Genomic DNA, 21764 nt, shown 5'->3' on the forward strand with positions numbered 1-21764 from the left:
TGGCCAATACAACAAAAAATACTGTCATTATTTCTATTGCATATTGCAGCAGAAGTTCACTTTAAATCCTCTTTAGAGGTATTTTTTATGCAAAATATCGCTTTAGATTTTCTTATTTCATTTAAATATAGTGTTTGACCATCTGTCTATTATGCCATATTTATAATTTATATTGACACAATTAAAGAAAGTATAGAGTTGACCGTCAGTTGATTTATTTTTGAAGTTCTTGTTATTTCAACATTGGACAACAGTACCGCACTTAATATTAACGGATGTGTTAGTGTACAGTATGTTTCATTCCAATAGCATGATCAAGAAAACAAAGCGGGCTATTGTATTAAAATAATAACAATCTTTTACATCTGTAAGTTTTGAAGACAGTTCAATTAGAATCTGAAAGACAATTATATTTATGAATTTTTGCTATAGAAACAGTTTTATTAGTTCGCAATTGTGTTATTATTTGATTGTAAAATGTTTATTTAATTCAGCTTTTTGTTAACTTTTAATCGAATAGTATTTATTCGATAGAGTGAGATGCTGATATTGAATCAAGAAAGGCATTTTTGTATACTTATTAACAACTATTTATTAGATTTAATCACAAGCTTTTATAGAATATTAGATTTTGGTATTAAAAATTTTGATATGACTAGAATTCCTGTTGCTTAGGTTGAAGAGGCCATGTGACGTTTGTGTAGCTCCCTATGGATTTCATCATCATATGAGCTTGAGCACTAATACATATTTATTTTCAGTAAGTGACTTTATACCAGGTTACAAAACCTTTGCAATCCTTTCTGTTCAGTTACTACATTGCTGTTGCTACTTAGAAATATTTCAAGTGTGCATGTATACATATTGGTAATGTGGACAGATTGTTTAGGTTCATCTAAATTAGGGGAATTGTTATAGAGGGTGATGCAGCATGCTGGCATGTAGGTAGATGGTCATTGAATTGGATTACATGTAGATTTATGTGATATTGTATTATTAAATTCATCAATTGATCATTAAATCCATCCAATTTCACGAAAAATTCTAGCTATTCAAACTAAAATTTGTTTGTGTAATTATGTATAGAAATCAATCATATAATTTGATAAATCGTAATAGTATAAATCGACACAAAATATAAATGTTGAATAATTATATCTAACTCGACTGTAAAGTGCATCCATTGTGAGCGTATGTTTGTTTGTAGTTTATTGCACCCTTGCAGTGATTGTGCGGCCCCTTACGGTTACCAGAATATGATGAGTTTATCCCAAAACACACATTTGTTTTCAGTAAGTCAGTACTAAACTAAACCTTTGCCTAATTTATATTAACCTTTCTTCACTATCTTTTCTTGAGTAACATTTTGTGCATATATATTTTCTATTTACGTTCTTTTACTTTAATTTTGTACCAGATATGGGAATTGCTTTAAATAAACGTTATTTAAAAATTGTACAAAAATTACTATCAGCAAATTATCATTAGTCTATGATTATTACATAGATTAAGTAATCAATACGTGGGCATAAAAATTGCGCCAACGGCATTTATAAAGAAATTTAAAGTTTTTAGCAGATTTTTATCGTTGACCCAATATTTCAACTGTTTCAAAATTATTTTTCGATTAACGTAGGTGATACATTCATTATTTCATAATGTCGTATTTGATTACATATAATTTTCATTACTGATCATCTGTATTGAATATTATTGTTTAATCACCCATATATGGTCTGTAAATATCTTAACTTAATTTTTTTAAATAACAGTTTTATTTCTAAACCTCCACTAATTTATTTTACCGCTTCTCTAAAAATAAAAGTAACATTTCTAAAGCGTATATGTCTTTGTCTGTTTTAAATTATTGTTTTTTCGTCGTTCAAAACTAAGCAGAATTATTAACTAGGATTCCTTTTTCTTATTTAAAATAGTTTTAACTTAAGGCGGGAATCCTGTTCATTTTGTGATTTGACTTTTATCTTTATTGTTTTTTTATTTGAACTTTAATATTCAGTTTTTTGACGTTCATATCTAGTAATACCCCGTTTAACATAGGATATTCTGCAAGCTAACGAAAACATTAACCTAAGCTGCGCAAGATAGTTTATATGCATACATACAGTGTACATATTATATATATACAGTAGTACAAAAAGTACATTTGCACAAGGCATTGTTTTGTTGAAGTAGTATATTGAATCAATAAGCATTTGAGAGTATTTAAGTTATCTTAATGACAATTCAAGTCTCTATCTATATTTTCGTTTTGTGACCTTTTGAAGTTCAATATTGAACAGTGATAACTGTAACCCATTTTTCCGGTATATCTTTCTAGTTATTTAAAACTCCGAACATCTCGTTGAAATTTATTTTGTTACACTGACTTTTCACTTTTCGAAGCCAGCTTAGATAAGCCATGAGTCTTCAATCGGAACAAATGGTAACCGGAAAAAGCTATTTCTGAACCTTTATATGTTACAAAAACCATTATTACTAAGAAGCTTCCATGATGATAATGATGAATTATATTTGAAAGTTTAATCGTATATCTTTGTTTTGTCTTCACTACCAAATTCACCACACTTTTTCAAACCACTCTGTACAACTTCCTTCATTTACCAGCATTACCATGTGCTTCTAATAGCTACCGATGAGTCCCATATGCGAATCCAAGAAGTAAATTAAAGGTTCTCCACTAATGACGATTATTCGGTCCTAAACTTGAATAGAATAAAAAACTGTGATACTGATAAAAAAATCGCTAATACTAAAACTACAATAAACAATACGTTTTAAATTAGACAATTTTAGGTCACATAACTGGTGGCATCTTTCTAAATATAAGAAACTTTTTATTCACTTAATATTATATACTTTTTATAGTGTTGATCGCCTGTTATTGATACTTTGAATATTTTCTCGTACGTACAACGGATATAATATTTGTTTTTTAATAAATTATACAAGGGTACTACCCTAACAGAGACGCATTTTTAAAAACGTCATAAATAATCTAGACCTCTACCTTTACATCTGGAGCTTTTAGACTATATCGTTATTTTTAGAATAGAGCGTTAAGCGGGGTATCAACATTTTTACTTGTATATATTTATATAATAATAATATTTACATATATGTTTTACCACTTATTAGCCTTCAACATATCTGCACTATTACAGTGTTTCATAGTAATTGTAAAAAAATGTATTTATCACAATGTTTATAATTTCATTGGGTTTTATTTTTGTATAAAATAGTCTCTAAAAGTGTAACAAATATTATATAATATTATTTGTTGTCTCTTTCGGGTTAGTATTTGCAGTTTTACTGATGTTCTTCATCACTGAAAATGCACTTATTTAGTAACTGTTACTAGAAGACATTTACTTAGGACTACCTAACTGTGTAGAAAACACCCTAGATCTGCAGTAATTGAAACATTTCCGTCAGTGAATAGGATACTTTAAACCATTCATCGCCGGCTTTGTTGGCACAGTGGTAAAGGTGACAAAACGGTCCACCTATTGTTACGATAATCTCTGGTTCGAATCATAAATTTATGTTTGTGATTGTCCTAGGTAAAAGTGTAAAATCCGAGAAGGAAAATGATCCCAGTTACGCCAGTAACCAGGCTGTATAAGACCAGTCGGTAGACTTAATGCCGAGGAGCGTGGTTCGGAACCCACGTTAAACAGTAGGTCCAGTCCAGATAAACCCTCATTGGTAAAAAGGAGACTTTTTAAAGAAACGTCATCGATGGTCAAAGTTAGTGCCACCTAAACCTCATATGCTGACGTTCTTCCATATATAGCAGTCATGTTTGTTAGTTATATAGCGTTAGCGTATAGCGAACCGAAGATAATCTTTGGACTATTATTGGAGTTCTCTTCTAAACTCCGAAGTCTAATCAGTTAGCAAACGACGTTGACTATGATATTTCACTTTGATGATGTTCTGAACCATTTGGATCTTGTAAGAATGCAGACCCAAGACAACACGCCCTTATATATGTTAAATATCTTATAATATTAATCTTCTGGAAAATACTTCTCAAAATTATTTACTAAAAATACTATTTTTGTTAGATGGGCTGTGAGATGTTCATCCGATGTGTTAACTAACATAATTATATTAACCATGTTTTGCTGGTAGTATTGTACTATGTAGTATTATGTGAATGGTTTTTAATTAGCATTTTCCGAATTCTCCTACTAATATTAAGCTGAGCTAATACTTGTGCTAAGCTTCTTATTTTTGTAAAGTATCAAATACTATTAAGCTATGCAATATAGAGAATGGTGAAACAAGCCAACGTGTCGGGTAATTTGGACGCGCCAGAAGGTGGATTCGATGCTATTATGCAAGCGGTGGTGTGTCGAAACAACATCGGTTGGAGAGAGAGAGCCAGAAGATTGTTGGTATTCTCTACGGATGCTAGTTTCCATTACGCCGGTGATGGTAAAGTGAGTAAAACATTTCAATTCAATATTGATACAAAGATGAATTATTTCATATATTTGTAGTTGGGCGGAATCGTGAAACCGAATGATGGAGCTTGCCATTTATCACATGAAGGATACTATAGCGAATCGTCTTATCAGGATTATCCATCGATAGAGCAAATCAATTTAGCCGTAAAGAAGAACGCAATCAACGTTATATTTGCTGTCACTGGAAATACTATCGGAATATATGAACAGTTAGCCAAACACATCGAAGGTGCGTCCACGGCCAAACTGGAGAAAGACAGCTCGAACATCGTCGAATTGATCAAAAACCAGTACGAACAAATTTCATCTTCCGTCGAAATGAAACATAACGCTTCTAGTGCGGTTAGCATAAGATTCTTTACGAAGTGTCTCAACGCTACCGGTGCCTCAGTTAACACCAATAAATGCGGCAATATAAAGGTGTACCCATATTTTTTACATAAAGTTAATGGTAACTAAATATTAAAATTATAGGTTGGCGATATGATCAACTTTAAAATTGACTTGGAGGTTTTAAAATGCCCTAAGCTGAAAAAAGATCGTACCCAAACCATACAGATATATCCAGTTGGTATCAATGAAAGTTTAATTATCGATTTAGAGATGCTGTGTGGTTGTAATTGCGAACAGCCAGGAGACAAAGTAGGTTTTCTGAATTTTTGGTTACAATCTTTATAATATTTATCGCACCCCTCAGAATTTACGCAAAATTTAAATTAAAAAGAGTACATTTTTAATCATACCATATAAAAGTGTTATGTATAAAATAGCACCCTTTCATTTAATATTACATGGTGTTTTTCCTTTCATTATATGTGTGATTATGAGCTTGCTTGCCAGCATGTTACTGTAAAACAGTAATCAATTAAAATTTTGCGTAGATTTTGTAGACATCGTTTGTTGTAAGTGTAATTAAATGAAATTGTTTGTAGTTCTATGAAGAAAATTCTCCAGTATGCCACAACCATGGAACATACAAATGCGGTATATGTGAATGTAACCCAGGGGCTTTTGGAAGGCACTGCGAATGCAATGCTGATGAAATAAATAACATGTCGCTTAACAAAACTTTGGGCTGCATCAAACCGAACAGTACCACTGGAGCTGAATGTTCAGGCCGAGGCACATGCATATGCGGCAGATGCGATTGCGATTCTAAAAGTCCAGTAGAGGTAAGTTCAGGAAATTTACTCAAATTTTATCACAAACAATCTATAATAATATTTTATTAAAAATTAGACCTCTAGTGTATAAGATCGGAAACGAATACTTATTTCAAATTATTGGCAATCTTTAGTTCCAGATCAACTACTTATATCATCTTTCATTTTTCTTTGACGTCAAGTTTGCCATTTTTAAAACTATTAAAATGGCTCATCACTTCTTTTAAGTCAGCACTGTGATACACTGGTTAAAGTTTTAGACTTGCTATTGATGTTTTTCTTTTATGAATTGTACTCCTAATTTGTGGATTGTATCAATAAAAGCAAAAACAAGTGCTTTAAATCAAAAACTTCAATATGTATATGATTGAAAGAAGAATACAGACAGCATTTCCTATATTTTTAAAACATTATTCTATTGAGCATTTTCCGTGCATTTTCAAAATATATGACTGTCTGGCGGTTATACTTTGACTTATCGATATAACCTTAGTAAATAACAATCGAACTCTGATGATGTGTTATCATTATCAGGGTGTGCAACTCCAATGGTAAGTAGTAGGGCAATGTTTCGCTTAGTTCAATCATTGGCATCATACTTTACTTTGATTGGTCTACCATTTCGCCTGATTACTTTGTGAAAAAAAACTATATAAGTGCAAATAAAAACCAATTATGAACTCTATTCTAGGCAAAATTAAAATATCTATAATTCTTCTATAATGCCTTCTCATATTCGTTTAGTGCCATCAATTTTATGGGATCTATTACAGTTCTAACTTATCTTGATATATTGAAGATAAACCTTAAATCCTTCCCTGTTGATATTGCATTAACTTCATTAAACCAAAAATACAATCACACCTCATAACAATTTTTAAAATTTGGTCTTGAAAATCATTAAGGATTGGACAGTTGAAACACTAAAAATGTATGTGTTTTTTCAAAATATTTAGATTTTAGAGTATTTAATCTGTGTAACTACTTAATATAGAATGTAGACAAATATTGCATGTTGTCTCTTTTTAGAATATTCTAAAATACAATATTAGACTCCCCAGAGCAAAGTTCTCTGGAACTGAAAATATAGACTCAACTGGTGATTTAACAACCTCAAGTGGTACTAGATCTCCCATTAAAAAAGAATATTAGTTATATAACATGTTCATCTTCTTCACAATTTTCTCCGGGAGAATGATGTGAAAAAATTGAAGTGATGATGAGCCCTTTTAAAGATTTTTTTGAACATACTAGGTGAAGGATGATGTTTCTACCTCCATGACCTCTAATAGATCCAACAAAATTATCTAAGCAATCTTGGTTAAGATTTGTTAAACAAATGTAGTTATTTGTAAATTTAGACAAAATAGATTTCGTTAAGGTAATAAATCCCCCAACAGTAGCAATTAAATGTTTAATTGATCGTACCATAATTTTTATATTATTACTCCATAATAATTAATGTAAAACAGAAAATTTGCACAACGTAAAACGAAGATTTCTTGATCTAAAAAAAAAACCAAAACCTTCAAACAAAAAACTTTAAAATGGACGCGCCCATAGAAAATGTTGACTTCACACAATTTGATCGACCAATCACGTTCCATGTTAGTGGCGGCACCAGGAATTTAAATTAGCCAATCATAATTTGCGATCGCAGCGCTACCGTTGATTGAACTAAACAAAACATTTCCCCAAGGTCGCCTATACCGTGAATTTTTTATTTTTTCTATGATTATTATTCATCCATTACCAAAAGAAAATGACGATTGGGTAATGTTAATTAATCGCGCTACGTATAACACATATTAGCATACATAGAAAGGAACATATGACTTATCGGCCACATCGGTTACCCTCGGAAACTATCGGCTTACGATTGCAAATCCCAAAACGGCTTACACTATAGAATTCGTGATACAATTTGTACCTTAAATTGAATATAATCGTTTGGGAAGATTTGTAGAACGTTTCAAATCGTCCAGTTTTCTGTAACATGACACTTATAATAAAAAATATCAATGCAAACTATAGTGGCATTAGTAGACGCTTTGTTATAGAATAAGTCAGAAATCAATAATAAAAAAACATAAAATGATGTAAAAACTAATTATTGCTGCAACGCATTTACACGTGAATTTCAACCCAAAATATATGATTAACTTATTAGTTATTATATCGATATTCCATATTATTATATCACGACTTGAAATATGAAATCGCTTCGACAAGTCGAATGCGCGCGCACATTCTTAGCGATTTGTAATATACCAATCACGGTTGTACAACATATTTTTGAGCAAATTTCCAAACGATTCAACGTACGATTTGTTGAACAACAATGTTACAGACTATGCAATTATCGTTTAAACGGTAGAATCAACCTAGGATGTATAAATTGTACTACCAATTGCAGTGTGGACCGGACCGTTCAACACTAATATTCTTTTAATTCTTTTATATTCCTACATGTAATTTTTTTTTTGATACATGTATATTAAATAGTTGTATACAAAACCAACAAATATAATTATTATTGAAAATAGAAGATAGACTTTACATGAGATCACAAGTGCTTTTTCACACAAGGGCTCGAACCCCAAATGCGACAATTTTGATACCCTAAAAAAGCAGCATCGCTCCAATTGACAGCTATAGATGGTTGCCATTCTATGTATGTTTTTTATATAAACTTTACCCGTGTTATGATATTTATTTGTTAATATTATTCTCATTAACAAAAACAACAATAAAAACCCAAGACATTATTTCCACCACCTTTTATATTATATTTAAGCGTTAACATACCCCTTATATTTTTTCTCATAAGCATTTTAGCGTCATACAAGCGTATTATATCCACATAGACTCAAGTTATACACCTTTTTTTTTACAGAACATATATGGCGATTACTGTGAGTGTGACAATTTTTCTTGTGAGCGATTCATGGGTGAATTGTGCAGCGGTGAAACTCACGGCGTATGTGACTGCGGCGTGTGCAAATGCAAACCCGGATGGACTGGACCCAATTGCGCATGTGAGGATTCAACTGCGGGATGTTATGCACCCGATGTCATCGGTGGGGAGATTTGTTCTGGTCACGGAACTTGCGTTTGCGGTCAATGCGTTTGTGAAAATACCAAAGAGAGCCGATATTCCGGCAAATTTTGTGAAAAATGCCCCGTAAGTAGCTAACACACCACTAATCAATATAGAATCAGTATAATATGTTCGTTGTATTATCAAATGTTTTCTTATTGATAAGATATGTATTAACTTGATAAACGACATAAATAAATTAACACTAAATAGATATTGATAACAGAACCAATATTCTTAGGTTATGTATTTAGTTGTACATATTAGGCTCGTAAAAGTATAATCCACGTTTGCTTCAAAATTACCTTTATTTGGTAAAAACATACTGATGTTTTATTTCGCGTTCATTTACTTGTGTATTAATGCAAGTACAACAGAACGATAGTAATAAATAAATTCAGATTATACCAACCATATCTAATGTAAGATGTAATAAAATAAACTTGCCGCAAGATGTTCAGAATAAATATGTCGATTCAAAAATTCTGAAAGTTCAATCTCTGTATTAACATCTTCCTCGAGTTAAACCAATTATTTGCCAAACACTTTTAAAAATAAAATTTTATTTATTTAAATCAAACATACTCCATTACCTCTGTCATGCCATCAGTAAAAAAACTGTGATTTCTGGTTAAACAACTGAATCCTATGATTTTCACAAGCTTCATTCGAAACGAATATATATATTCGTATATGTATGCTCCATTCGAATTATATTATACATTGAAAAATTCTGTCAGGATCTCAGCAGGTGATCGCCACACAGAATGCCTCACAAATTCCCAAAACGTCATTTTAACTGGTGATCAAAAGAAAAGTATAGCATGATGAAAGACAACACCTTTCTTATTATTCATATGGGCGGTTTTCTTTCAATTGTCTGTCAAAATATCTAACTGGAGATGTATCACGTTGGACGTAAATCCTGGCTTCATCCATAAAGGCTTTTCATAAAGACATGTCATCCTTGTACACTTGTCCTTGATTTTAAATTTGACCGCAGTATATTTTTCATCACATACGTTTTAAAAATAATTCGATTTCATTACTCCTCTCAACATATTGTCAACCACTGCACCAATTTCAAGGTTTGTAGTACTCAAAGTAACGTTTGAATTATCATCTTTCCAACGAGCATTATTTGAAATTGACACCACTTATCGAATAGTGTCACGAACATTTCGCGGGTTCAATATGTTCGCTAAAACAAAAAATTGAAATACGCTAAAGTATAATAGGTCAATTGAAAAGTCCCCGGCCTGACACATGGACGGCGCTACTAGAATTAAATCCATATGTTAACGTTAGTTAACCCTAACCCTCAAAAGATGCGTGTATAAATTTGACAACTTCGGATCATTAGTTTATGAATTATAGCATCTTGAGTGAAGTAACTTTTGTTATTGTGCAAAAAATCAACCAAGAATTGGTATGCTAAATTTAGACGTGGTTAAATGAACACTGAAGACTGTGAACGCAGTGGACGCCCAAAAGAGGTTGTTACCGACGAAAACATTTTAAAAATCCATAAAATGATTTTGAATGACCGTAAATTGAAATTGAATGAAATAGCAGACATTCTAAGGATATCAACTGAACGCGTACATCATATCATTCACGAACATTTGGGTATGAGAAAGCTCTGTGCAAAGTAGGTGCCGCGCGAGCTCACTTTTGACCAAAAGCAACGACGAGTTGATGATTCGGAAGATCGTGGAAACTCCAAAGCGTGGGAAAACGCAACAGTCGGCTGACAAGTTTATGGCGTCAGTATTTTGGGATGCGCATGGAATAATTTTCATTGACTACCTTGAAAAAGGAAGGACCATCGACAGCGACTGTTACATATGGTTATTGGACCGTTTGAAGGACGAAATCACCGAAAAACGGCTCCATTTGAAGAAAAAGAAAGTGCTGCTTCGTCAAGACAATGCACCGTATCACAAATCAGTGAAAACCAATTGCTTCCTCATCCGCCGTATTTTCCAGATCTTGCCCGCAGCAACTATTTCCTGTTCTGAAAAGAAGGCTCGCTGTGAAGAAATTTTCGTCGAATAATCAGGTGATCGACGAAACTGAGGCCTATTTTGAGCCAAAGGACAAATCGTACTAAAAAAATGGTATTGAAAAGTTGGAGGGTCGATATAATCAGAGTATCACCCTAATTTTGCCAAAAAAATGTGTTTTAACATGGTAGGCCGGGGACTTTTCAATTGACCTGTTATAACATACATATTGAAAATATATTCATAGATTTTAAAGAAGCACTTGATTCAGCAAAATTGTGAAACATTATTGGGGGTAATGTGATATTGAATACTTCAGCTAATAAGCTAAAAAGGCTTATTAGTTATTATTAGGCATATACCACTATCCCAAACCAAAACCAGTGCATTAACACAAAGAGGAGAAGCCAAAGAGTGAAAACAGCGAGATGCACTTTAGGCCACACTTTTTAGTATTTGTATAGAATAAATAACAAGAAATATGAATAAAAATATGGATCAAGAAGGAGAGAACTGAATAAACTCACCAAATAATCTTGACCGAATTTTGATGAAAATCCAAAATCACATTTTCACCCAACTAATACCTTTAGCTTTCTATATAGAGTAATAGAGATACAACTCAATAGTAGACTCTGGTGAAAAGTTTTGCTTTGCCCAACATCCAGATGAGGGTAAATCGTCTATTCAAGTAATTTGATTGGTCAGTTTAAATCTCCATTATAGGCACCTGCAATGAAAATATTTTGCCGTGAAAACATTTGATTGGCTCTTTGATAAACTTTGGCACGTGACTGCCTTGATATCACGTTTAATTGACCAATAAAATTTAAATAAAAAACAATTTAATTTCTGAAATAAATTTATTGAATAAAATTCAATGAATGAAATAAATATAATCTGCAAATCTGCAAATTATGTATAAAGTATGAATATAGTATAAAAATAAATATATCTATAAAATATAAATATTATTATAGTGTATGAAAGAAAGATTATTGCTAGGTCAGCTATAGAACTGAAATTGTTTTACATGTGCATTTTCAAAGGATCCATTAAAAAGAAACCACCCACTAGCACACCCTGTATTTATTAAATAGTTTGTTTTAATATTACCTTGTCTGGAAAAACAATTAACTACTTGATTTTAAATAATTTTTTGTGTAACACATTTAAGGTAGGACTTTGTATATTCAACATTTTTTTTTCTATTTTCCAGACTTGCCCAGATAGATGCTTAGAATTCAGAGACTGTGTTCAGTGTCAACAATATCACACTGGTCCATTAAAGGATCCCGATGTATGCAGTGCTAATTGTACAAATGTTCCTGTTCCTATTGCTGTAGATAAAGTTGAAGGTAATGATACAAATCATTAATTATAATTATTTATTATTTTTAAATTTACCACACAGTATAGCTGTTCAAGATGATAAAAACATAATAATACCATCAATGCATACATTTAAAAAAAAATAACCAACAAGAAATCAATATAATTTATTTTAAGTTTGAGACTCTTATAAAATGTGCACAACCATTATTGAAAGAAAAGAACAGAGCGCAGTAGACATCACTCCCGAAAGAACAGTCATCACCGTAATTAAGGATTTTTCTTCCCTATCTTGTGCCCTGAAAATTTATTTTGTTACATGATGATAATTTGTTTGATATGATAATTACCTTGTAGGAACTATAACTACACATAAATTAATTAGGTAACCATTCGAAAACATAAATATAATTGTGAATATTATATAATGTAGATCCGAAAATAACACTGGCGTGTGTAACCTTGGTTGAACATTACAATACATCAGTAGTGGAATAAATGCTATTCTAAGTATAGCTATAGTAAACAGGACCCATTCTTGACTAGGCTACAAATAAAATTTCAATAAAAAAATCTGCGGTCTAAAGACAACATTACGTTTACTACTCACCTTTCTAATTTTGGTTGCTAAATATCTTCCCAGTAAGTCGCAAACATTAGCCACCAAAAAAGTTATCACAGGAATAAAATAAAATTCTGAAAAATAAGAGAAGTTTCAAAATATGTTATTGAAATCCAAGATAATGATCTTTGCGTGGATTTGGTTTCCTTGTTACTAATAGTAGCGTCAGTTAAAATATAGGGTTATAAATATAGGTATAGGGGTGGGTCGATGTTTCTATAGAATTATACAAGCTAAGTGTGACTGTCGTTGTAATCTCACATACAAACACCATTGAAATGTCATCGTCAGTTCGTCACAGACACGGATCTGAGTAACCGGATAAAGAGATTATAATACATTAAAATCTAATTATAGTATGAACAATCTATTGGGTTATTTATTGTTAGAAATCTAGTAAATTAAAGCGCACAATTGTAGTGGCTAGTTTATGTTAGCTGTACTCTCAAATCGTTCATATAGAAAGCTCATTCTTACTACCAGCATTGTAGTGACTTAGTAATAAACGGCAAGTTAAACGGGCGCCAGTTTAAAATTAAAAGAATCTGAAAATGTTAAACAAATATGCTTTATCACTAGTCTTAGTATATGCAGTATGTGGGGCCTCCATTACTTTCAATTGATTTTCAAACCTACGAAGCAATCTTGACCGAATTTTAATGAAAATCCAAGGTCACATATTCACCCAACTGACATTAGCTATTTGATTATATAGTATGAACAATCTGTTGAGTAATTTTTGAAGTATTAGTATCACGACTTGCATATATATGAAAATGCATATATGAAAATTTGTTATAAAAATAGTATATGGTAATGAATAAAAGATTAGTAGGCACCACCACATACTATGAATGTCGACTGGTTCTTAGTGGAAAACCCTACGTAATTCTACGCGTGTCGTTTGCTTCATTCATTATCTTGGAATTATATTTGGTTATAACGTTGAACTTACCTACCCATTTATTGGACGAATGTCCGTCGCTGCGTTGCGAAGCAACTAAAGACATCAAACCCGGATACACGATCGCTGTCGTACCGAACACTACAGTCAAACTTATCATATAGATTTTCGTCTTTTTAAATGGATTTTTGACTTTCTTCCACAGTCTTACCAGGAATTTTCCTCTTGGCTGTGCCACGTTCGCCATGGGGTTATTCTCAATGTGGTAAATGAAATACTGAGAGTTCCTTTTCGAGTATGTGTATATGGTGAGCGTTAGACACACCATGCCAGCACCTGCACATAAATATCCAGCTAGTGAAATCCTATATGGAAAAAATGGCGTTCACTTACCGATACCGAAAAATATAAGACCTGAGGTGACGGGTACGTCCGTCACGATTATTGTTAAGATCTGTATAGCGGCTGATATAACGCCGCATAATGCTTGAGCTGTAAGTATGGCAGAGTAATACTCGGATGGGAAGTTGCTGACCATTTCAAATAAACTCACAATAATGACAGCCCCACATACTGAAAATTTTTCAAAAATAGAAAAAATGTATTTAAACTATGTAATTCGTTTTAATACTTATGAATATTTGGAGGGAGGAGTTAGTCATGTCTTATTTTTCTTACGAAAGAGTCTTTTACAGCTCTCATACCAAGTCTACCGGAAAGTCATTACCGGGTTTTCTAATAGATGTCACTAAGCTTAAGTATGCAGTGGTATGATTTGACACATGCAGTTTTATTCTACTGACGGCAAGCTTTAATGCTACACATGTTATATTTTGGGAAAGTAACACCGTGATAGATTTATGCCTCTTTGAAAAAGTCAAGTTTCGTGTCCGAAAAGGTGCATTTGCGAGACTAAAGAATTTTATTTAACCAAAAGGAAAAAACCGCAGAAAGTCATTGTTTGTTGGTAGAACCTTAAGGTAAGCATGATCTAAATTTAAAAACATGTGAGGCGTGATTTCGAAATTTCAAAAGAGGTGATTTTGATATGCAAAGAACATTCTTTTGGTAGACCGAAAAAGTTTGAAGATGCGAAACTGCAAGAATGAAAACCCAACCCAAACTCAAAAACAATTGGCCGAAGCGTTAAATGGGTTCCAAGAAACGATTAGCGATCGATTACGAGAAATGTGGAAAATCCAAAACATGGGAAAATGGGTACATCAATTGAACGAAAGGCAAATGGAAAATCGAAAGATCGCCTGTGAAATGCTATTTCAAAGGTACGATCGGAAGTCATTTCTGCATGCAATGGTGGCGGGTGATGAAAAGTGAATTTATTCTGAAAACCCTAAGCGCAAAAAATCTTGGTTGTCACCTGGCTGGCGAAGGGGCCGATCGACTCCAATGCCAAATCGTTTTGGTCGCAAGACTGACGCTCTTCGTTTAGTAGGACCAGTGTGGCGTGGTGTATTGCGAACTATTAAAACTTGGTGAAAGAGTTAATGATATAATGGCGATCGCTACCGACAACAAACGATAGAAAAAGGTCGAGAATGGATCCGAAGACACGGTAAAGGGATTTTACAGCACGATAACGCGCCGTCTCATAAAGCAAAACCAAGCGTTGAAAACATTTGGATAGGACATATTAAAGCACCCGTCGTACGCTCCAGACATTGCTTCGTCCGACTATCAACTTTTCGCATCAATGGGGCGCGCGCTTGCAGAGTAGTAGCACTTCGCTAATTTCGAAGAAGTTAGAAAATAGCTCAATGAATTGTTTTGCTCCAAGAACAAAACGGTTTTTTAAGGATGGCATCCTTCGATTGCCTGAAGGATGGAGAAAATGTATGGAATCAAACGACCAATAATATATTTTCTTGAAAATCAGATGGTATACTCCATACCTCTGATTCCAAAGTTGAAGTTGGGTGTATATCAAGAATAACATCGATATTATTCAAAGGCTAGATGAAATCGACACCTTTGCAAACAGGCGCGTTTTTTCATTATAGCAATATGTTTGTGCATAATTGTAATATAATTGTTAGGACGTTACTATTAATGCAAAAATATGTCGTGCATGATGAAAGATAAAGAACGTAGAAGAAATAAGGCAATTGTCAGATTATTTTACGACAATATAAAATACTCAGAACATATGTACAATGGTTCGGAACAACAACTAATTTCTAAGATATCGACCCTCTAAAAGCGAGACAAATTAGGTTTATTTGTACCCGACAACCATTGAAATAAAGAATGCCGATACCGACGGAATACGCTACCATTTCATCCCCTTAACAGACAACCGATGATGTAAACAAACCAATATATTCAGACAAGCGTTTGACTTTTGAAACCCGTTGGAAAGGTCTTTCCCTTCTTAGAAATAACTACCGGTCAGGTTGTGAGAAGGACAGTTAAGCCAACCTACGCTCTCGGTACGAGGAAGGTCGGGATAAAATGCGATGTATCCTTCTAATCTCTTCTAATCGTCTCTATGCAGAAGTAAAAAAATCTGTTTTTACACGGAATTCTCTGTTATATGTAGGCATAATTGTAATATTGTAATATGTAAAAGAGTGCCGACTACAAGAAACCGACGGAATGCGCTACCATTTCATCCCCTCCACAGACAATCGAAGGTGTAAACAAACCAATATATTCAGAGAAGCGTTTGACTTTTGAAACCCGTTGGAATGGTCTTTTCCTTCCTAGAAATAACTACCGGCCAGGTTGCTAGGACAGTTAAGCCAACCTACGCTCTCGGTACGAGAAAGGTCGGGATAAAATGCGATGTATTTTTATAATATCTTCTAATCGTCTCTATGGAGAAGTAAAAAATCTGTTTTTACACGGAATTCTCGGTTATGAATGCATAATTGTAATATTCAATTTTGAAAGTCATGAATTAAATCTTCCATCTTTTTCAAATTAGAATTTAATCAAAATTTGCACCAAACAAAAATACGTAAATACCAGCGGTATTTCAAAAATGCCACTAAACACTAAGATAATCGTTTTTGTTTTCAGATAACTTATCTGTTGTTTCGGAATTTCCCATTGATATTATTAGGTAAAAAATGTACAATAAAATTCTGATACGTTGAGTATTAACGTTACTTATATAAAAATACTTGTGGGTCCAATCGCAAATGTCTATTTTTCAAAATAATTTAAAACTGAGTTGGCTCTATATTAATATCAGAAATTAATTCTTATCAATTCACTTCTTAAATCGTTAAAATTTATACTTGAATTTTCAACATTATTATTTTCGGTTTTATTTATAATTTGTTGAAACTCCGCTATAAATACTTATGAATTACTTGTTGAAGATGTTAATAAGTTGTTAAGATGGTGTTTCTGTATATCACAGGTTTTTTGTGTTATTTCATTGGTCTGAAAGTTGTAGTTAAGAAAGCCAAAAATGTTTGAATGCAACATATCGCAAGCATTCAAAACGGTTATATTATAGATTTTGGATGTTTTGATGTTATTGATGAAAAGTAAAATTGAACAGTTTCAATAGAGAAAGAAGTGAGGACATTATTTTGTACGATATCCGTCAACAACACATTATAAGACATATACAAAATATCGTATGCCAGAAAATTTTTAAAAAGTTGTATTTAACCTAACGTAAGCCAATTTTGCTTAACAAATGATTAATCAAATAAAAAATGATAATGAATTCCTGTCCTAACATTGCATAGGGCTAGAGTTACTATTACGGGTGGGTCTAAAAAGCTCTTATCTGAACATACTAAATAAATATACTTACTGCCTAAGAAGCACGCAATACACATAATTAACATGAAGAATGCAATCTGAACTGAAAAATTAATAAAACCATCAACTGAGTCTGATTAAACTAAATTACCATATACTCACAATCATCGGTCACAATATTTACAAATATCAAATTGACTATGTAAAATACCAAGGAACATAGTAATGCTGCTGTTATCCGTTTTTCTGGCGGTGGAAGCTTTTTGGAATATGCCGCAGTGAGTATGATAAAAGCGATAAATGAAAACTGTGTAACAACAAAGTATGTCGACACGAAACTGGCCTGGAGCATATTCCTTTCTTTAGGTGGACCTGGAAGGGCATTATTGGGATCCCTTTCAGTTCCTTCAGGGCCCAAATATCGAAATTTAAATAGCCAGTACTGAAAGATAGAATTGAATTTATTCTATTAATAGACGTGATTGTATAGACATGAGTAAATAACATAAAACTTTAATTTGGTCTGCAATCATGCAAAAATATAAACATACTATATTTGCTATATAAAATGTATAATACACACTAGTCTAGGTTATTTTTCATTAGCTTATATTAACAAGGGATATACCCATTAACACTGTACTTATTTTGAATTATTAATATGAATATATACTTACTGTACTAGCAGTCAATACGAAATAGTTGGGTATAAAAGTTAATATTCCCAATAAGTAGAAAATACTGTAGGTTATATAATATTTGTCTTTAATCGGCGGTATAATCATGTTTAACATATACTAGTCTACTTAGTCATTAAATAGAAACGCTTAAATATGTTATCCACCATATCCAAATACATCTAGGAAATAACTTCGGTCATCTGAAAAAAAATCTTAAAATTAACAAACCTACAAATTATTTCTTTCCTTATTTTATTTATAATTATATAGAATCAATAACACATATATACTGAATAATTACACAATATAACTACAAATACTGGTATTTAACTACATTTATATAGGCAAAGGGAACTAACTTTTATGATATTTATTATTCACTAATATAATCTTAACTTTCATATTTTACAAGCACTTTTCAAAGCGGCTAATATCAAATATTGATTTTAAATGTGTTTATTTGTATATTTTATATAGAAATATAAATATACTGTTTTACGTAGCCTATTGTTATATTTAAGGTTATGTTTCAATCCCATACAAAAAGTCACATATAGCTAAAGTTATTACACTGTTTCTTTTATTATTATTCACCAACTAAACAAAGCCGACTATTACATTATACTAAGGATTCTTTTAACATTATTATGTAATATTTCTTCAGACGTACCTGTTTTTCTAGTTAAATGTTTTCAATTGAATAGTTCACCTCTAGATATTTTATAGTCTTCTATCGTAGTGTTAAATTTTTCGAATACCTGATAAGACGAACGATAATTTAGATAAAATACCAAAGACTTGATATAGGCGCATATTATTGATGTCTATATAATTAAAGGTTCTTTAATATAATTCCCATTTTAAACTTGACAAAAAAATTGTCAGAGAGTATTTTGTCACTAGAGTATTTTAAATAATTTTGCTTCCAATACTATTAGTTTTTTTAGCTTTCTGTACTTCAGGCTTATTTTAAGCTCAATATATTTAAGTTATTTAGAGTCGTTGTGGATTTTTTTTTTGTATTTAAATTATTATTGTATGAGAATTCTTCACTATACAACATACCAACAGTTAGTTGAAGAGTATTGATGGAATATCACACAATTAATGCGTTACTATCTTCCAATGTACATTTGACAACTATAATTTATATCAATTCATCTATTATTAAAAAATTATTTATCAAGTATCACCTCTCGAAATACCTTTACAGATAACAATACTTATTAAATGTTTTAATATATATTGGAAACATTCGACTGTGGCGTTGTAAATTGTTTATTTTTAATCAACTAGATCTGTTTTAATTTGATTTTAAACTTACCTATTCGGATATAGTTACACGCCTTTAAAAAGCAAATCGCGAACTCTAGACGTTTATGCTTAAAAATGTATTTTAATGTTTATGGCTTTCTACACCTACTTGCAAATACACTTAGACGACTGATTCATTATGTATAGGTGTTGTAATGTGTAGAGATACCATCGCACTTTAGATTAGCGAAATTCCAAACATTTTTGCCAATCTTTGCGTCAATATTAAATTCGTTACAGAGCTCAGTGCGTTTTGTGATTCTATTTATTTTTAGAGCGCGTTGGCAAATTATGCATTTTTTGTGATTTTCTGTAGATGATAATTGATACTCTCTATAGATGAGTTTTTTGTTACAGCCATCGAAGAAAATAATGAATATTTGTGCCATTACACAGACGAGGATCACTGCCAATTCACATACGTATACTACTACGATATAGAACGAAAATTACATATTCGAGCTCAAGAGGAGCGAACATGCCCGCCAGAAGTAAGAAGTGTAGTAACTTAGTAGGATCAATATGTTAATCATTGGAAATTCTAGGTTTTCGTGTTGGGGATTGTGTTTGGTGTAATCGCCGCCATAGTCCTTATCGGAATGGCCATCCTTCTATTGTGGAAATTATTAACGACGATTCACGATCGACGTGAGTTCGCCAAATTCGAGAAAGAAAGGATGATGGCCAAATGGGATACAGTAAGTTACAATTTGCTACTCTCTAGCACTGAATATACCCATTCTAAATGTTTTCCAGGGAGAAAATCCGATCTACAAACAAGCCACCTCTACGTTTAAGAACCCAACTTACGCCGGCAAGGGTTAAAAATCATATTCTCTCGTCTTCACAGTGGCAGTAACAAGACTTTGTTACAATCTCCTTGATCCAAAAAGTGCAATTTAATTATCATAATTATTATCAAATGGTCTTTTTATTATTCTCACATCTAATATTTCTTATTTCCTCTTGAATATCATTGTGTTCAATTATTTATTAATATGCATAATAATATTATGTCTGATCCGTATGTTTTTTAACATAATTCATAATTTTGCTATTGACAGATTTGTTAACAAACTAACATTTGAGACTTTTACATGCTTAACCTTTATAAATATACATTTTAGTGTCAAGTTAGATTTAATTTTGTAATTGATGTGCCTAATTCATACTAGTGTCTTATTAAGTCAACATATATTTGCTAATTTTTAAGATTTATATTTTTAGTGATTATATCTAAAAAAGTGCTATAATTTAATAAATGTTATAATTGTAAATTTGTGTATCTATTATATTCAACACACTTAATATATGCTGTGCTAATATATGACTTTGATGCTGTTGCAGTTAAATTCTGCGTATTTTTTCCGAGATCATATTTAAATATGGTCTTATTAAAATACAACAATCAGTACACCGCTGAGAAACAAATCCAGAAACGTAAATCAACCTTTTATGTAGAAGGCGCTGGAGAGCATAGAGATTGAAGCGATCAGATATGTTATAGACAGCTTGCTAGAATTATAGCTAAAATGTGGCCTTATGATTATCTGAAATGTGGATCAAAATTAATTAAAAGCTGTAAAAATTAATGAAGAAAAATCAGGGAAATAGTGAATAGTGTCTTAATTAAAAGTAGCCAAAATCAGTAAGCACGTAGAATACAAAAGATGCCCTATCAAAAATACCTTTATAAAAATACATTTAGCTAGTATATACACAAACTGATCATGAAGCTAGTTCCCTGTTAAGTGGTTAAATTGGAACGTTTTGAAGCCAACAATTCACACAAAGGAAAAACAAAAAATATCACATCCACTAATAGTTTGAAATCAAACATATTAGGAACCTTCAAAGAAATGCATTTTTTTTAGTAGTATAAAATTAAACACATCACTGTGTAAAGCAAGCCCAATATCTGAAATCATTCAATTGTGTCTATTTTCCTATCAATATCAAAAACGACACCGATTACATATCAATTAATTTTCAAAAGCGATTTTCACGTGCCCGTCCAGACAATCCAGATCAAAATATCCTTCTAAATAAAGAGTTCTGCTTCATATTCAAACGTATAAAAAAAATTGCTAGTTTGAAGACAAGCAAAATGTTGCTGTATTATTAACACAAAGTATGTTTTCAAAACTATATTTTGTGATCATCAGTATCTATATCAAATACACTTTTACTTTACATGTAACCTCGGTTGCTTCCAACTAATTTTAAACTCGTAGAACAAGTTTGGCCGAGAAACATACTTTTTATACTTGTTTTATTTTTAAAAACATTTAAAAATTATAATTTTAACAAAAACGATACAGAAATTACAAAATAAACTTTAGAATAGTGAATTTTCCTAAGACTTTTTTAAACACTTAATCAAGCTATTACTCAAAATATAGAAAACCCTCT

The 21764-nt window shown here is 32.0% G+C and overlaps 3 protein-coding genes across 8 annotated transcripts in view; 1 reads left to right on the forward strand and 2 right to left on the reverse strand.

Annotated features, from left to right (window-relative positions):
• LOC143190054 (uncharacterized) overlaps window positions 1–8774 on the reverse strand; it is a 25140-nt gene extending 16366 nt beyond the window's left edge. Inside the window, exon 1 of the transcript XR_013004151.1 lies at window positions 8634–8774. The gene's annotated coding sequence lies outside the window, so the exon portion shown is untranslated. The remainder of the gene's footprint in view (window positions 1–8633) is intronic.
• mys (position-specific antigen beta subunit myospheroid) overlaps window positions 1–20632 on the forward strand; it is a 23013-nt gene extending 2381 nt beyond the window's left edge. For 2 of the 4 annotated variants that reach the window (XM_076394115.1, XM_076394114.1), the window contains exons 5-14: window positions 676–760; window positions 4296–4466; window positions 4527–4913; window positions 4968–5135; window positions 5426–5665; window positions 8553–8840; window positions 11982–12120; window positions 19710–19843; window positions 19898–20050; window positions 20109–20632. In XM_076394115.1, coding sequence (XP_076250230.1) covers window positions 676–760; window positions 4296–4466; window positions 4527–4913; window positions 4968–5135; window positions 5426–5665; window positions 8553–8840; window positions 11982–12120; window positions 19710–19843; window positions 19898–20050; window positions 20109–20177 — 1834 coding nt within the window. In that variant the 3' untranslated portion in view covers window positions 20178–20632. Of the gene's footprint in view, window positions 1–675; window positions 761–1207; window positions 1293–4295; window positions 4467–4526; window positions 4914–4967; window positions 5136–5425; window positions 5666–8552; window positions 8841–11981; window positions 12121–19709; window positions 19844–19897; window positions 20051–20108 lie in introns of all 4 variants that reach the window. The other 2 variants (XM_076394113.1, XM_076394112.1) reach the window with 1 other exon arrangement.
• Window positions 12246–19496, reverse strand: LOC143190045 (equilibrative nucleoside transporter 3). 3 transcript variants are annotated; one of them, XM_076394120.1, is made up of 9 exons: window positions 19363–19496; window positions 18036–18238; window positions 17521–17800; window positions 17411–17461; window positions 14014–14193; window positions 13672–13956; window positions 12705–12790; window positions 12445–12641; window positions 12246–12393 (listed from the first exon to the last, which is right to left on the reverse strand). In XM_076394120.1, the coding sequence occupies exons 2-9, from the start codon at window positions 18150–18152 to the stop codon at window positions 12282–12284; spliced, it is 1308 nt and encodes a 435-aa protein (XP_076250235.1). In that variant the 5' UTR covers window positions 18153–18238; window positions 19363–19496; the 3' UTR covers window positions 12246–12281. The 3 variants fall into 3 exon arrangements, with proteins under 3 accessions (XP_076250235.1, XP_076250234.1, XP_076250233.1); XM_076394119.1 differs by lacking the exon at window positions 19363–19496 and adding an exon at window positions 19104–19124; XM_076394118.1 differs by lacking the exon at window positions 19363–19496 and adding an exon at window positions 18709–18844.
• Window positions 20633–21764: the final 1132 nt, after the last annotated feature.

Source organism: Rhynchophorus ferrugineus, unplaced genomic scaffold, assembly GCF_030347505.1.
Source record: "Rhynchophorus ferrugineus isolate W39M unplaced genomic scaffold, kcgeb_rfMv2 rfM2, whole genome shotgun sequence".
NCBI classification, from domain to species: domain Eukaryota; kingdom Metazoa; phylum Arthropoda; class Insecta; order Coleoptera; family Curculionidae; genus Rhynchophorus; species Rhynchophorus ferrugineus.

Bases quoted from the DNA above. Each gene is read 5' to 3' on its own strand.
- LOC143190045 (XM_076394120.1), bottom strand. From the start codon at position 18,152: ATGTTAAACATGATTATACCGCCGATTAAAGACAAATATTATATAACC. The intron at 12,791-13,671 runs GTAAGTTCAACG...CTTATTTTTCAG, and splicing joins TTCGTCCAATAAATGGGTAG to AATTTTATTTTATTCCTGTG. The intron at 12,394-12,444 runs GTAATTATCATA...ATAAATTTTCAG, and splicing joins GTAGTTATAGTTCCTACAAG to GGCACAAGATAGGGAAGAAA.